Genomic DNA, 15847 nt, shown 5'->3' on the forward strand with positions numbered 1-15847 from the left:
CACACTTCCGAGGGAAGCCCTGCCAATTATAACAAGGGCAGCTATGTGTTCAATATTAGCAACATACCCAAAAGAAATAGCAGCTTTGGATTTGTTCTACGATTGTTGAACAGCTTAGCCAAGTCATGACACATTCATTCATTCAGCATTCATTGAGCAACTGCTACTTGCCAGTCGTTACACTAGGCATGAGAGAAACGAAAACAAGTAAGACCTACTCACTGCCTTCAAGAGCTCATGGCCTGGAGGACGAGACACATGTAAATACTGACAACACAAGGTGGTCAGGGTGTGGCCACGGCAGATGCAGGGGTCTATAGGAGCATAGAGAACACCTGATGCAGGCCTAGTGGGTGGTCAGGGGACATCAGGGAAGCCTTCCTGGAGGAGTTGACACCTAAACTGATTCTGGAAAGATAATGGGCATGGACTAGGTAAATACTGGTGTCAGGAGGTAACAGAAGTCATCCTTCATCTTAGTGAGCTCCAGAAAATTCTATTTTGGGTCAGAGATCTCAATTATGAATCTAATGAAAGCTATGAGCTCTCCCCCTGGTAAAATGTTCATGTAGAATTACAGCACAATTTCTTGGGGTCATGGACTGCTTAAGTTCCATACACAGATCCTCTAGGGTTCATGAACCCCAGGTTAAGGGCTTTGCAGAAAATTATATCCTCTGTGCTGGAGGAACCCTCTGAGACCACCTAACCCAACCCCTCACTTTATCAACAAGGAGAACAAGGCCAAAGAGGACAGATAACTTGTTCAGGGCCACACAGCCAGTGGGTTGTGGGGATGTAGAAGTCTGAAAGGGGAGGGAAGGCACATCCAGATTCCAGTCCCCATGGTGTCTTTTCCACAGGGATATTTCCTGGCTGGCATCTGAGCTATGTTGATGTGAAGGACAACTCCCGCGACGAGACCTTCCGCTTCCAGTGTGACTGCTGGCTCTCCAAGAGTGAGGGTGACGGGCAGACGGTCCGCGACTTTGCCTGTGCCAACAACAAGATCCATGATGAGCTGGAAGAGACCAGTATGTGGGGGAGAGCATTGGCTCAGGAAGGAGGCAGGGAATGGTGCTGGAATAAGAAGACACTGTTCCAGCTGGAGGGGGGTCAGATGCCCGATGCAGGGAATAATATGGAGAGATGCATGAGGAAACATCCTAACTGCTGTTTGGTGAAACTGGAACTGCTAAGAAACACTGATGCCAGCTCATGGCTCAGAATCACAGGGACTAATTAGGTAGCAGGAAAACCCACTGGGGACAATCTGACCCTGACCTGAAGGCTGAGCTGGGTGGTTTGGTGTGGAGTCCTCTCTGGTTTATTTTTATAACATGGACATCATCCAACTGATGCCTGTGGCAACAGCTGCCTAATCAACACTTCCTAGAAACAGAATGCAGGGGAAGCCAGTATCTCCAGCAGCGGCTTTCCTTTTGTCCCTTCCTCAGGGGATATTTAAAGGGGAAGAGTGATTGATCCTGTGGGGATGGCCATCAAAGCCTAGGGAGATGTGCCTCTCACAGATGCCAGGGTCTGGGCCCAACAGATTGGAAGAGGCTTATCAAAGGCAGAGCCTGACATAAGAAATGGATTTTTCCAATCTTAGTTATTAAGGGGGCACTAGCTTCAGTAAGAGGCAAACCCCTAAATCTCAGTGTCTTCACACAACAAAACACTTTTCACTCCTTTTATACCCAGTCCAGTATGTGTGTTTGGTGGGAGGTCTTCCACAGAGTGATTTAGGGACCCAAGCTCCTTCTATCTGTATCTCAATCATTTCTAATGTGTGGCTTCCATATTTCTTGCAAATGGGAAAAGAGCATGGAGAAGGCACACTCCCCTAATAGAACTCACATCCTATTAGTGCAAACTAGTCATGTGGTACCACCAGATGCAAGGGCACTTGGGAAATGTAGTCCCTGGCTGGGCAGCCCCTTCCAGGGGACCACTGTAGGCTATGGAAAGGAGGCTACCAACCCACACTCATCTCTGCCATGCCATCCAAACTGCTCAATGATGAGATTAGCTGCCTTGAGAGGTAGTGAACACTATGTCCCTGGGAGTATTCAAACAAGGGCCAAGCACCCATTTATCCAGAATTCCTGTATGAGGATTCCTGCCCTAATTCAGAAGGTAGACTCCCAACTTGTGTAATTGCACTCCTGAGAAGTTATGGGTGCCCAGTTTTATTTTAGATGCTATGAATGATGCATATGGCTTTGTGGCCTCTAGTTTATTTGTATTGTCCTTTGCACATGCATTACTCTCTCAATACATCCAAAAGCTCCCACAGGTTAGGGATAGCATCACTCATGTATGTAGCCCTCTGCAGCTCTGCAGGCCTTGGGGATCAGTAGGTGCTCAATTGGTGCTCAGTGAATGGAAGAAAATACAGTCTTTGTCCTTACAGCCTCACAATCTAGTTCGAGGGAAACTTTACGCACCTTACACAAGTGCCATGATAAGCAATAGAGATTCCTCAGGCTATTGGTGTCCAGGAAAGTAGACAGTTGTAAGGCTTGGAGCATAATCACTGAGTCTCCTTCACAAATTCCCTGCCAAACCTCTGCTAAAATCTGTGAGATGTGGGTTGACAGGGAGATTGTAGAGGGTAAGTGACCCTTCTGTCGGTTCCAGAAGGATGTGTGCATGCTGGAGACCAGAGGGCAAGGACACATAGCCAGGAGAGGGCCTGAATCAATCCCTCTTTACTGGGAGGTTGCATAGAGCAAAGTTATGCCATCTGGGCTGCCCATGAGGGGACAGGCAGCCACACCTGTGTCCTCAGATGGAGGTTCACCCTGGAGGCAGTCGTGGATGCAGCTTGAGGCAAGCATACCAACCCTCAGCTACCTTCATTTAACCATGTGACAAACTCTTACTGAGTACCCACAAGGGCCAGCCCCTAATCTGACTTCTGGGGACACACTAATCAATGAAACAGAGACTTTGCTCTCATGGCACTTACATGCTGACATCACTGACCCCAAGGCATCTCTGGACACTCAGTGTGTGAGGACAAATACTCTCTTGTACTTGAACAGAGCTTTATGGGGCTGAAAGCATTCCACATCCATGTTCTCAATAGATCTTTGCAATCCTACTCCCACCCTGTGAAATAGAGGGGGTGCAAATTCACAACTCTGTATAATGGATAAGGCAAACAAAAACCCAGAAAAGTTAAGTGACACATTGAAGGCCCACTGCACCGCCCCAGGATGTCTTGTCCTTATTAGGCCTGGCTGGTACTCCAGATTAATTGATTGCTCCATCTCATTTAGCCTCCTGTTCTCTACCTTTATCCCCAACTCTTGTTGGCAATTCTAGAAGCTGCTCCTTGCCCTCTCCAAGCATCTGCCTCTGCAGATGGTTCCAGTGTGCAGCCAAAGCTGAAAACCATGGGCAGTTTTTAAATAATACTAACATCTGGTTCCCACTCCCAGAGATTCTATTGTAATTGATCCAGGGTCAGAAAAAAGGCCAGGACAGTAAGATCATATGCACATGTGTTTACATGCATGCTTGTATACACATACGCATGCACATGCACACACACACACACACACCCCTGGAAGGACAAAATCATCTCTCGCTGGGACATCCTCTGGCAGGGCCAATGTCTTCCTCTCTGCAGCCCCTCCCACTCCCTGTGCTCCCACTCGAAGCCTTTTAAGGTTGCCCAGTCAGCCTTACCTGCAACATTTCCAGCCAAAATACAGTCCAGCTTGCAGGTCAGCTCCCCAGGGATGGAACGTTCACTGCTTGCTTCACCAGACAGTTCAGCTAGAAAATCCATCTTCATATTTATGTTATTGAAGCATCCATCCTTTGGTAGTCCCAATGGAGTCAAACAGAAAGTTTCCGGAGTGGTCAGTACTCTTGGTTGTATGTACCTGAAACCCAATCCTAAGCTGGCTCCAGCAAAAGGGAATATATTGGCTCCCAGAACTTGGAAGTCTTGGGTGGCTCTAGCCGAGACTTGGCTGTCTCCAGAGGCTCCAGTGATCTCAGTATGTCTCTTTCTTCTCCTCTCAGCTCTGTTTCCTCTCATATGTCAACTTTGTTTTAGTACATTGTGGAAGTTGGCTGCTCGCAGCTCCAATCCCATACCATTCCAGCTTAATAGCTTCCATGGAAGGGAAGAGAGCATCTCCCTGGGGAGGATTCTTATTGGGCAGGTCCAGGACTCTCAGTCCCATCCAACCCACATGGTAGGAGCTCCCCAACATAAACAATGGTCCTGAAACATGAGACAGTGAAATCCAAATGCCCACTGGAAGCCCAACTATGCTCCTAGCATTCATCCATGGCCATTACATGCCCCTGTAGTTCTTGTCTCGAGACTAAACATCTGTTTATTATGCAGCTCCTTTGAACAATGTGACATTGAATCTTCCCTGCATCCTGCCCCTTCCCCTTTCAGTACAACCTGTGTTGCTCATTCGTTGCCCTCTGCAGATGCCATGCTCACGATGAAGGCAAGATTTCAAGGGGGGTCTGCTCACTCCTCTCCTGTCTTGCCTTTCAAACTATGACCCATGCCCCCTAAGCTCACAATAGCTTTGCTGGTGGCCTCTTTATGCTAGTGACTTCCACGTGCTTCTTCCTTTGCATGACTGCCAAGAGCCTTCCTCCAGTGGGGCTTGTCCTTGGGTGTGCTGGCCCCACGAGAGATCTCTGTTAGATGGGGTTCATCACTTCTACCTGCCCTGAATGTTCAAGCTCCTGATCCTCTTTCATCTGCTCCTTCCCAGCAACCTGTGAAAAAAGTTGAGAATCATGCCTTCTACATTTTTATCAAGCCGCTTCATCTGGGAAAGAAAGCAAGGTGAAAATATGCTGATTGAAACTTCCTTTCAAAAGACCACCGATGCGACTAGCAACATTTGTTTCTAATCTACCTAAATGTCCTTGCTTACAAACCTTCTCTACCTTATCCTTAGGACCATTAGGAAAGAATTCATTTCAATCCATGTAGGACAGGCCACCCACATCGTCTCTCACACTTCCTACTTGAGTCCATCGCGGTGATATACAGGTTCCCAGTGCTCCCTGCCTCCCTCGCTGTTGCTGACAAACCATTTCCCTAACCACACCCAGGATCTCCCTTTGAATAAACCAGTAACTGTTTGCAGAACAAACCATTGCCTCCCATGGGAAAGCAGAAGGCAGTGGTTTGAACCACTGAACAATGTGGTTCCCTTGCTGGGATGGCTTTGGGTTCCTGGGCTGGAATCTGTCCTGGGCTGCAGAACCCTTCCCTACTGCAGAAAGGATGTACTCTCTGTGGATCTCTTCCTCCATCAGAGGCTGCCTGTCTCTTTGCCTAGATTCACTCTACTTGTTTCAGGTAGCAGAGATTTCTCCTTGAGAAAAATTGCAAAAGGGTGGCTGGGGGGCTGGGATTGGTGCTACATTGAGCCACAGGCATGGCCATCTCTCCTCTTCTTTATTTGTATCATGTCTCTGAGATAAAGGCACAGAAACAGAGCTACCCCTTTGGATCCAGAATCCCAGACCGTCAGTCATTCAGGTACTGCAGCAAGGGGTCTATGTCTGGAGACACTCGAGCCAGATACTTACTGTGTCCTCCAGGGTGCCAGTTCCATCCCTGGCCTGGTCCCTGGGGAGTGAGCCTGGATCACGTGCCACACACCCTCAGTATCTCGGCTTAGGGGGATCAGGTTGCAATTTTAATTAGGGTGGTTGGATAGACATCTCTGAGACATGACTTTTGAGTAAGGACGAGAAGCTGAGCCAGTGAGCCAAGCCACTATGGGTGGGGGAGGGAGAAGGAAAGAGGGAAGGACTCCAGGCAGGACAGCATGGCAGAGCTCTAGGGTGGAGCATACCTAAGTGCTCTGGGTGCAGCTAGGAGGCAGAGAGGCTGGAGTGAGAAAGAGAGAAAGTACTAGGACATGAAGTGGGAGAGGAAATGGGGAGCCAGGTTTTCCTCTTACCCCACGGTACTTTGGCTCTTGTTTGCAGGGTTATCTGTCACATTCTGCTATATGGTACAGTCAGTGTTTGTGTCTGGGGCTACAGATTGAGTTCTAGTGTCACCCAGGGTCTAGTCCAGTCCTGGCACTTAGCACCTACTTAACCAATGTTAGAGGAGTGCACGCCTGTGCAGACACGATTGAGGGAACAGCAGGGTGAGATGGAATGACACCGAGACAAGCTACGAGCGAGACTGCTTGCTGGAGCAAGTGCAAGGGTCTTCGGGGTGCTTTGACTGCCTGGGTCTTTCCCCTTTGCTTTTGCACTGGGCCCCCCTTCTTCTCCTTTCTCAGCACCAATCTCCATTTTGCATCTCAGCCCTGCAGCTGAGTGTTCACCCCCACCTCCTGCTGCATTCCCAGTGGCTCCCATATTTGCCTGCAAAGAGGTTGCTACTATAAATAAATGAGAGCATTCACTGTAACCCCAGAATCTGGGCAGGTTCTACCTACAACGTCTCAATCGTGGTGATTTTAACCTGCCTCCCCCACCCACAGGCTGTAGCCTAAGACCAAATGAAGGACCAGAGGCTGTGGCCCTATTGCTCCCGCCCTGATGATGGGCACTGCCTCCCCTGTGCTGACCCTCCCCCACCTCCTCCATTACAGCCTACGAGATCGTCATAGAAACGGGCAACGGAGGCGAAACCAGGGAGAACGTCTGGCTCATCCTGGAGGGCAGGAAGAACCGATCCAAAGAGTTTCTCGTGGAAAATTCTTCTAGGCAGCGCGCCTTTAGGAAGTAGGAAGGGGAGGCCCATGGGAAGTGGTGGGGGGTGGGTAGGTAAGGGAGGACCCCAAGAATCTCCCTCTTGGGTGGGAGCCATAGGTACACAAATGGGCCTAACCAGCAAGTACTTACTGAGCAGTGTGCTGATCCTGTGCAAGCGCCCAGGGGCTAAATAGGCAATGGTGAAAGGGAAAGCATGGGACTGCATTTAATGGGAGCCTACCCTGTGGCTGGACAGTGCTACTCCCTGCAAACGTTGCCTTATGTCTACAGAGACAAGGACCACACCTCCTTCCATCAGAGCCACTTCTGAACTGCTCAGATGCCCACTTCATCTCCTCACTCCTTCCAGGACTGCTGAGACAGCCTCTACCTCCCCCTTAACTCTGCTACATCTTTCTCTTAGTCCATTAGACTGGTAGCTTAGAAACAACAGAAATGTATTTCTCACAGTTCTAGAGGCCAGGAGTCCAGGAGCAAGGCACCAGCAAATCTGGTGTCTGGTGAGGGCCCGCCTCCTGGTTCATAGCCAGCCATCTTCTCACTGTGTCCTCACATGGCAGAAGGGGGAGGGAGCTCTCTGGGGCCCCTTTTATAAGGGCATGAATCTCATTCATGAGGGCTCAGCTCTCCTGACCCCATCACCTCTCAAAGGCCCCACCTCCAAATACCATCATACTGGAGAATAGGTTTCAACATATAAATCTGGGGGAGCTGGGGCACAGACATTCCATTTATAACAACCTTTTCTTCAAATCTCCACATCAGGATGAAGTCTGGACTCCTTAGACTGGCACTTACAGACCCCCACAGACTGGCTGCACCCCTGCCTTCTCCATTAGCTTTTCCCTCCCTGAACCCAAACTCCATCCAAGCCAGCATTCCCTCAGAAATATCTATACCTCCATACCCCACTATTCCCACCCATGACTTTGCTAAGACATGTCTGTTTCAGGGGACTCTCCCCTTCCCCTCCTCCCTCTGCTCTCCAAGTCTCTTCCCCTCCTCCCTCTGCTTTCCAGGTCTCACCACCCTCACCATCTCCATCCTGCATAACGATGTCACCATTCTTTGGTGCTGGGACCAGGCAGCTAGTGGGGCTTTTTCATTGTGATTGTCTTGGTCCCAAACTGAACTGAACCCCTCAAAGCCCCCAGGACTGCTGTGAGGTCCTGCTTGCCATCCCATCCCTGTTCCTGGCCCAGTGCTTGGAATGCAGCAGGCCCCCAACAAATGCTTACCTGCTTCAGTGGGCAAAGACCACACCTTTGTTTCCTGCAGGGGGACCACAGACACATTTGAGTTTGACAGCATCTACTTGGGGGACATTGCCTCCCTCTGCGTGGGCCACCTCGCCAGGGAAGACCGGTTCATCCCCAAGAGGGAGCTTGTCTGGCATGTCAAGACCATCACCATCACCGAGATGGAGTATGGCAATGTGTATGTACTGAGCCTTTCCCCAAGGAAGTGCCACTCCCTCAGCATGGGGCAGGGACTGAGCTGGAACGTGGGCAAGAGAGAAGGGTGTGAGGAGGTATCTTCTTCAAGGTCAAGATTACCCCATTCAGGAGGCCTAGAAGGCAGGAAGGGAAGAGACACCTGTATGGTTCTGAAGCTATCTGGATTATGCATCTACTGTCAGAGGCAGGGGAGTAGGCCAGATGACCTTGGGTGCATCTAGTCTTTGAATCCAGGGATGCTTCCTTGGAAGAATACTGAGAAAGCCAAACAGTGCCAGAGAGCAGAGACTTCCCTTGCCTTCCCCTTCCCTCAATCTAAAATAACAAAGAAACACAACTTTGAAGCCTGCTGTTTACACGGTCATAGTGAAAACCCACCATCCATGTGGGCAGAGTAGGGACCAGAGACAAGGTAGGGTAATCCAATGGTCCATCTGCTTCACAGTACCCCAGATAAGGGGCTTTGCATTCTCCCATTGGAGCCTTCTGGAGACTCAGGCATTTCTGGAAGATTAAGGGTCTTAGTTACCTGGGCAACATAGTCACAGTCATCAATTTGTCTAATTAAAACCCCTTGGTAGCCAAACTGGAAGCCAGAAAGAACCCTGAGGCTCTGGAAGGCAGGAAAGGTGCTGAGAAGGAGGCAGGGTAGTTGGAAAGGGGAATCCAAGGTCAAGGCTTGCCAAAGAGTAAGTGAAAGCTGAGTACACAGCTCACAGGGCCAGAACCACCATAGACCCTCCACATCTGCATCTCTCCCTGGGGCTGGCCCTGCTCATACCACACCCTAGAGCCTTCCCTGTACAAGGAAAGATAACCTCTGTCTGCACAGGTAACCTCTGTCTGCAGTAGCCAGGCTGGACCCAGGCAGAGCCCTCAGCTACGGGCTCTGGCCCTCAGGAGCCCAAGCTTCTCAAAGCCACATTCGTCCAACCTGCAGCTCCCTGGATTTGGCTCCCCCAGACCAAGCAACTCCTTGGGAATTTGGCAGAAGAGGTTCTGACCTCTCCTCAGACTGCCATAACAAAATATCAGACAGTGGGTGGCTTAAACAACAGAAAGCTGTTGGAGGCTGGAAGTCTGAGATCAGGGTTCTAGCATGGTGAGGTTCTCAGAGGACTGTCTTTCTGGCCTGCATATGGCCGCCTTCTCTCTGTGTCCTCACGTGGTGGAGAGAGAGATCTGGTTTCTCTTCCTCTTCATGTAAGGGCACTAATTCCATCATGAGAGCCCCACCCTCGTGACCTATCTAAACCTAATTATCTCTCAAAGTCCCCCATCTGCAAATACCATTGCATTGGGGGTTCCAGCTTCAACGTATAAATTTGGGGAGATACAACTCTGTTCATAGCAACTTCCCTCTTGAGCTATGGCATTATTTGCTGCTCTTTTAGAGAAAGCTCAGCTCAAGAACAATCAATCCTGTAGGAGTTGCTCTATGTGCCTGCTAGGACCAGTACTGATGAGAATTTGACAGCTGGGAGACTATCCCAGAAAATTGAATGACTCACTGAGCAAGTCAGGGCCAGGCCTAAGCCCTTTCCACGGCTCAGTACTACCTCCCATTCACAGCGATTGTGTCTGCTGATACTGCTCCTCTGCAAACCTCCCAAAATAAACAAAACAAAATAAAATAGTCACCTTCACATTACCCTTAATCCCACAATGTTGGCCAAGAGAGAGAGTTCCCAGCACCACCTGGCGCTTTCCTGTCTTAGGAGGAAAGGAAGGCAAAGGCCCAACTATAAGCTTCCTGTCCCACGGTCCTAGGCTCGAGTTGTAGAATTTTCCATCCTGTGGAAGAAGAAACCTCTCCTAATCGAAGCATCTTTCCCTCCAGCCTCAGGAATGCAGCCTGTCGTTGGTTGTCACCAGAGCTGGAGGGGGAAGAAGAGATATCTGTGGGGAAGGGGCTTTTCCTGAAGTGAAGGGGTTGCAGGGGTTCCAGGCCCCTGGATACTAGCACTGTCTCCTGGTCAACTATGTGGCCTCCAGCAGTTACCCTTCTCCTCTTTGTACTTCACGTTGCCCTTTGGGAGGAGAGCTGGATGCTCTATAGGGTCTAGGGTAGAGGAACGATGGCAGGGGTGTCAGCCTAGGAGCTCTCTGAAGTCATGCCCTAGCTCACCCCTGCCTGCCTGCAGTTCTCAAGCCTGTGGTCTCTGCTGGATGAAAACCTGTCTCCTGCAGAAATATCACTTTCGTCCAGAAGGGGGACTTTGCAGGCATGTTTAATCATGGCGACAATTCACATGGTCTCATTCTAGAAGGCACCTACATTCTGTATTATAAAACCACTTGCTTAACACTTGTGTGTAACATCCACAATTCCTTTCCTGCCACCACGTTAGCCATATTTGGAGTTCCATGAATTACAAATGAATTTAATCTCAATATCTCATATACGCAGTAACTCCAAATGTCCATCTCCCAGCTATTTCCATTCTGACCCCTCTTTTGCAGTGTGCTGTTGACCTTCCTGACCAGTTCTCATTCATCACTAATAGCCTCAGGATTTGGGTGAAAGGTCATACAAAAAGACCTTTATTTTTTAACTGAAAACACCTTTATTGTTTATCCCAGTAGCATATCTAATACACAACCATAAAAATTCAAATAATACACAAATGTATGTAAAAGAAAGTAAAAATTCCCTACAGCCCTGCCCATCAGAGGTGGCCACCGTGATGAGCATTTTGGTGACCCCATTCTCTGTGGCATTTTTCTGATACACAGTGTTCACAGATGTGCACTTATACATAGTTTTGAATATGCATCAGTTCTTTCTGCTCATTTTTCTCTGCTTTTGCCTTTACTTTGGCTGGACACCTTCCCCACTTTCTAGCAGGAGCAGCCCGCTGCATGTCCTTCCAAAGCCAGAGCTTTGTGTAAGTCTATAGGGCCCACATTTTGGTGATCCTATAATTATGTCTATCAGAAAACATTTCCTTATATCTACACCAGGGAATATTTTTCAGCCATCAAAAATAATGAATTAAATACATACCAGATGACTTGGAGCAATTCCCAGGAAGTATTATTGAGTGAGAAAATCGAGACACAGGAAAACATGTCTTATGTGATGCCGTTTTGTAAAGGGAACACTGACATCCCCATATGTCTATGTACACGTGGGTCTGTGCAGGGTTGGGTGAAACGGAGGGAAATTTGGCAGGCTACACCCTCAACTGTTACATGGGTTATCTGAGGAGAAGGGATGCTGAAGTGAGAGGAAGAAGAAAGAGAGAGAGCCAAGCAAAGAGGGAGCAAAAAAAAGTACATTTAGAAAAGTATGTATAGGATCAGATGATTTTTGTATTTATATAGAATTATGCATATTAGTGGGCATATGCATAAAGAAATGCATTTTAAGAGAATTTTAAAACAATGCACATATATCCTCCTCTAAGAAATTGTAGTATGTAACAACAATCCAAATTTATCAAGTGATAAATTGGGGGAAGACAATCTCAAAACAGAATAAGGATTTCCCGCAAATGTCTTTAAATGGCTTATTCTTCAGGGCCAGGCAGGCTTTGACTCTGGGTCACCTTAAGCAGTGACTTTTCTTCTCCAAGTCTCAGTTCCTCCTCCTATGAAATGGGAGGATGATGCCCAGGGTTGTTGTGGGAGCTAATGAGATTCAAGAATGCAAAATCCTGGAGTTGTGTAAGCAGGCAAAAAACCAAAGGTGGTTTTTTTTTTTTTTTCCTGTTAAGAATGTTCATCTAAAATAGGGTTTGATTTTGCACCATTGGGCACACCTTTTCAGTGTTGCATTCCTGAAGTTGTTAGCCAGCACCAAGACTGCTTGTTTTCAAAGGTGTTAGCATATTAGCAATTTGGAGTGGGAAGAAACCATAGCAATTGTTCAGTACAAACCTCCAGCTTTGCCAATGGGAAAATCAAGATCTGGGTAGGAGATGTGACTTGTCCAAGGTCACGCAGGTGGTAGGTGGCAGGGCTGGGGCAAACCATGCCCTCTCACATCATGTGCAGCATTTTCCCACCATGCTGTCTGACTTTTTCCTTTATAATTCCTGAACCCACTGTCATTACCCAGAGTCTAAAATTGGGGATGTTTAAGAGAAGGTTTGGGAGGACTTCTTGGTCCAAGACAATTCTCTTGGCTCCAGACTTGCTTCTGCTTGTGATGGCTTCTTTGGTAGAGGACTTTCTCTTTCCCCTTGTACTCTGCAGTCTGTGAACACATAAACACACACACACACACACACACACACATATGCAAATATACACAAACTCTTAGTTCAACTCAGTCAAGTGTAAGGAATTTGGGAGCACAAACTTAATAGTCATATTTCCACTTGGTTTTGCCTAAAATTGTCACTCTGGATTCAGCAACTTCCTCTAAAGGTGACACCACCAGGTACAAACATTAACCAGTCCCTTTGAGGGAGCAAGAGCATCTGCAGATGGGAGTGAGCTTGGAAAAGAGCAGGTGACAGGTGAGAAAGGAAAGCACAGCTGTGTGCAGTGACTCACACCTGGAATCCTAGTGCTTTGGGAGGCCAGCGCAGGAGGATTGCTTGAGGCCAGAAGTTTAAGATTAGCCTGGGAAACATGGTGAGACCCTATCTCTACAAAAATATATATTTTTTAATTAGCTGGGCGTGATAGTGCATGCTCATATTCCCAACTACTCAGGACGCTGAGGCAGGAGGATGACTTGAGCCCAGGAGTTCAAGGTTATAGTGAGCTGTGATCACACCACTGCAGTTCAACCTGGGTAGCAAACTGATACCCTGTCTCTAAAGAAAATAAAAATTAAAAATACGTTTAAAAAAATAAAGGAAAACACAAGGGAGAGAAGAGTCAGATCATGAGGAGTTTTGCAGACCATTGTAAAGTCTTTGGCTTTTACTTGACATGGGAAGCTACTGGAGGGTTCTGAACAGGGGAAGGTCATACTTGGGCTTACATCTCAACAGGATCACATGGCTGCTGCATACAGAATTGACCACAGGTAGCAAAAAGCTAGAAGACCAGTTAGGAGGCTCTTGATAATTTCCAAATAGGAGATGATGGTGACTTAGACACAAGTAGCAGCAGGGCAGATAGATACTGGATAGTTTTCAAGTGGGCTGGTTCTGGATATATCTTAAAAATAGGGTCGGCTGGGCACAGTGGCTCACGCCTATAATCCCAGCATTTTGGGAGCCTGAAGCGGGTGAATCATGAGGTCAGGAGTTCCAGACCAGCCTGGCCAAGATGGTGAAAAAAAAAATTAGAGTCAACAGGATTTGCTTATGGATTGTATATGGAGTATGAGGGGCAAAAAGAAGTAGAAGAATCTGGCTCACGCCTGTAATCCCAACACTTTGGGAGGCCAAGGTGGGCGGATCACGAGGTCAGGAGATCGAGACCATCCTGGCTAACACAGTGAAACCCCATCTCTACTAAAAATACAAAAAAAAAAAAAAAAAAAAAAAAATAGCCCGGCATTGTGGCGGGCGCCTGTAGTCCCAGCTACTTGGGAGGCTGAGGCAGGAGAATGGCGTGAACCTGAAAGGCGGAGCTTGCACCAGTGCACTCCAGCCTGGGAGAGAGAAGGAGACTCCGTCTCAAAAAAAAAAAAAAAAAAGAAAGAAAAAAGACGTAGAAGAATCAAGAAGCAACTGGAAGAATGGAGATGCCTGTCCATGGCGAATTTTAAGTTAAACAAGAATCCATACTCACAGTTTAACCCAACATTTCCAGCTCCAATATCCCATCACCCTGGGAAGGGACCATTTATGGAAGAGCAAGGGGATCCGGGGAGGGAGCAGCCTTGGTGGGGTCTGCTTAGCCCCTCCCCCTTCTCTGTCCCATGTCTCTGCCAGGTACTTCTTTAACTGCGACTGCCTCATCCCGCTCAAGAGGAAAAGGAAGTACTTCAAAGTATTCGAAGTTACCAAGACGACAGAGAGCTTTGCCAGCAAGGTCCAGAGCCTGGTGCCCGTCAAGTACGAAGTCATCGTGACGACAGGCTATGAGCCAGGGGCAGGCACCGACGCCAACGTCTTCGTGACCATCTTTGGGGCCAACGGAGACACAGGCAAGCGGGAGTTGAAGCAGAAAATGCGCAACCTCTTCGAGCGAGGCAGCACAGACCGCTTCTTCCTGGAGACGCTGGAGCTGGGCGAGCTGCGCAAGGTGCGCCTGGAGCACGACAGCAGCGGCTACTGCTCAGGCTGGCTGGTGGAGAAGGTGGAGGTCACCAACACCAGCACCGGCGTGGCCACCATCTTCAACTGCGGCAGGTGGCTGGACAAGAAGAAGGGGGATGGGCTCACCTGGAGAGACCTCTTCCCTTCTGTCTGAGGGGCTACAGCCCCCACCCTGTCACTGAGATGCCCCGATCTCACATTTCTGCCCTCCATCTTGGTGGTCAGCAGCCCTCCAAAGGCTCTGGAGTTGGCACTGGGGGCCAGCAGGCCGCTGAGAACTTCATGGGGTCCTGCTCCCCACCCTACCCCCAGTTTATTGAACCTACAGTGATCATAATTAGCTTGTGTCATAATCTGTGGCAGCCCCAAAATAGCTTTTTGTATTTCCTTTTTCTGTAATAACAGTAGTGATCAGGCTGGGACTTGCTGTCGAGTGTGGATGAGAAATTGAGTCTTCACCCAGGGGATAGAAGTGGAGAAGGAGAGGGCATCGAGATGGTGTATTTTAAGCAAAAACTAATTAACACTTTTCCCCAAAAAAGCTGGGCTAATTAAATTATTACCAACCATATCCTATAAAGAATTCATCTTAGCATCTGCTTGCTAAGAAGTGTATGATTTTCCCCAGTTTCAATAAATCCAGTGGCAAATGGAGAAAAACATCAGGAGGAAGTGTTTTGCTGGGGGATTTATGAGCCTGTGAAGAGTAGATAATTCTTTCCATCACTTTACAGAGAACGCAGTGGCAAGTTCCTGCTGGTTATCCCAGCCTGTGCTAACACAGTCAGGACTGGACACAAAGGTGATAGGGATGGCACCTGCAACAGCCTGGTCACTGGCACTCTAAGGCCAGGAGAGAAAGCAGGGTCATTCAGGTTATTTGGCGATTATAATCTGTGGCTCTCTGTGGGCAGGGTTTGGACTGAGAGCTGAGAGGGGCTTGGGAACAAAGTGAAGACCTGGTCTCTACCCTCAAGGGGAATGTGACCTTGCTGGAGAGGCAGCAGGTGAACCGTACATTTGAGTACCCACACAGATTCGCACATGCACACACACTCTCCCTGATCAGCAGTCACGAAGTCACAGCAAGACTTCGCAGAGATCAGCACCTAACTTCTGGTTTTCCTGCAGAGAAAAGGACAGCAACAAGGTGGGTCAGGCTGGAAAATATCCCTATAGGAGGGCACCCCAGGACCAGTGTTTCTGCCGCTTTGCTGTCCCTGCACCCTCTGTCCCAGAAAGGTCTAAACTCGCAGTGAGGCTTCAGGACCCTGAGGCAAGTTCAGACCCCTCTCAGAGATCTCTTGGAGAGAGGTTAAATGCACTGACTCTGGGGCAACCAGCCTGGGTTTAAATCCCCACTCTGCCTCTTCGCAACTGTGAGAACTTGGGCACATTATTTTCTCTCTTTGGGCCTCAGTTTCCTTATCTGTGAGACAGGGGGAATGATAATAATGCCCACCTTGTAAATTATGATGAGGA

General features: G+C 48.4%; 1 protein-coding gene across 1 annotated transcript in view; it reads left to right on the plus strand.

The window, feature by feature from the left end:
- Positions 1 to 14860, plus strand: part of LOXHD1 (lipoxygenase homology PLAT domains 1) — a 181899-nt gene extending 167039 nt beyond the window's left edge. The window contains exons 38-41 of the mRNA XM_007974137.3: positions 864 to 1034; positions 6618 to 6750; positions 8020 to 8178; positions 14039 to 14860. Coding sequence (XP_007972328.3) covers positions 864 to 1034; positions 6618 to 6750; positions 8020 to 8178; positions 14039 to 14519 — 944 coding nt within the window. The 3' untranslated portion in view covers positions 14520 to 14860. The remainder of the gene's footprint in view (positions 1 to 863; positions 1035 to 6617; positions 6751 to 8019; positions 8179 to 14038) is intronic.
- The last annotated feature ends 987 nt before the right edge of the window (positions 14861 to 15847 follow it).

The sequence above is a fragment of the Chlorocebus sabaeus genome, chromosome 18 (genome assembly GCF_047675955.1).
Source record: "Chlorocebus sabaeus isolate Y175 chromosome 18, mChlSab1.0.hap1, whole genome shotgun sequence".
In the NCBI taxonomy this organism is placed as follows: domain Eukaryota; kingdom Metazoa; phylum Chordata; class Mammalia; order Primates; family Cercopithecidae; genus Chlorocebus; species Chlorocebus sabaeus.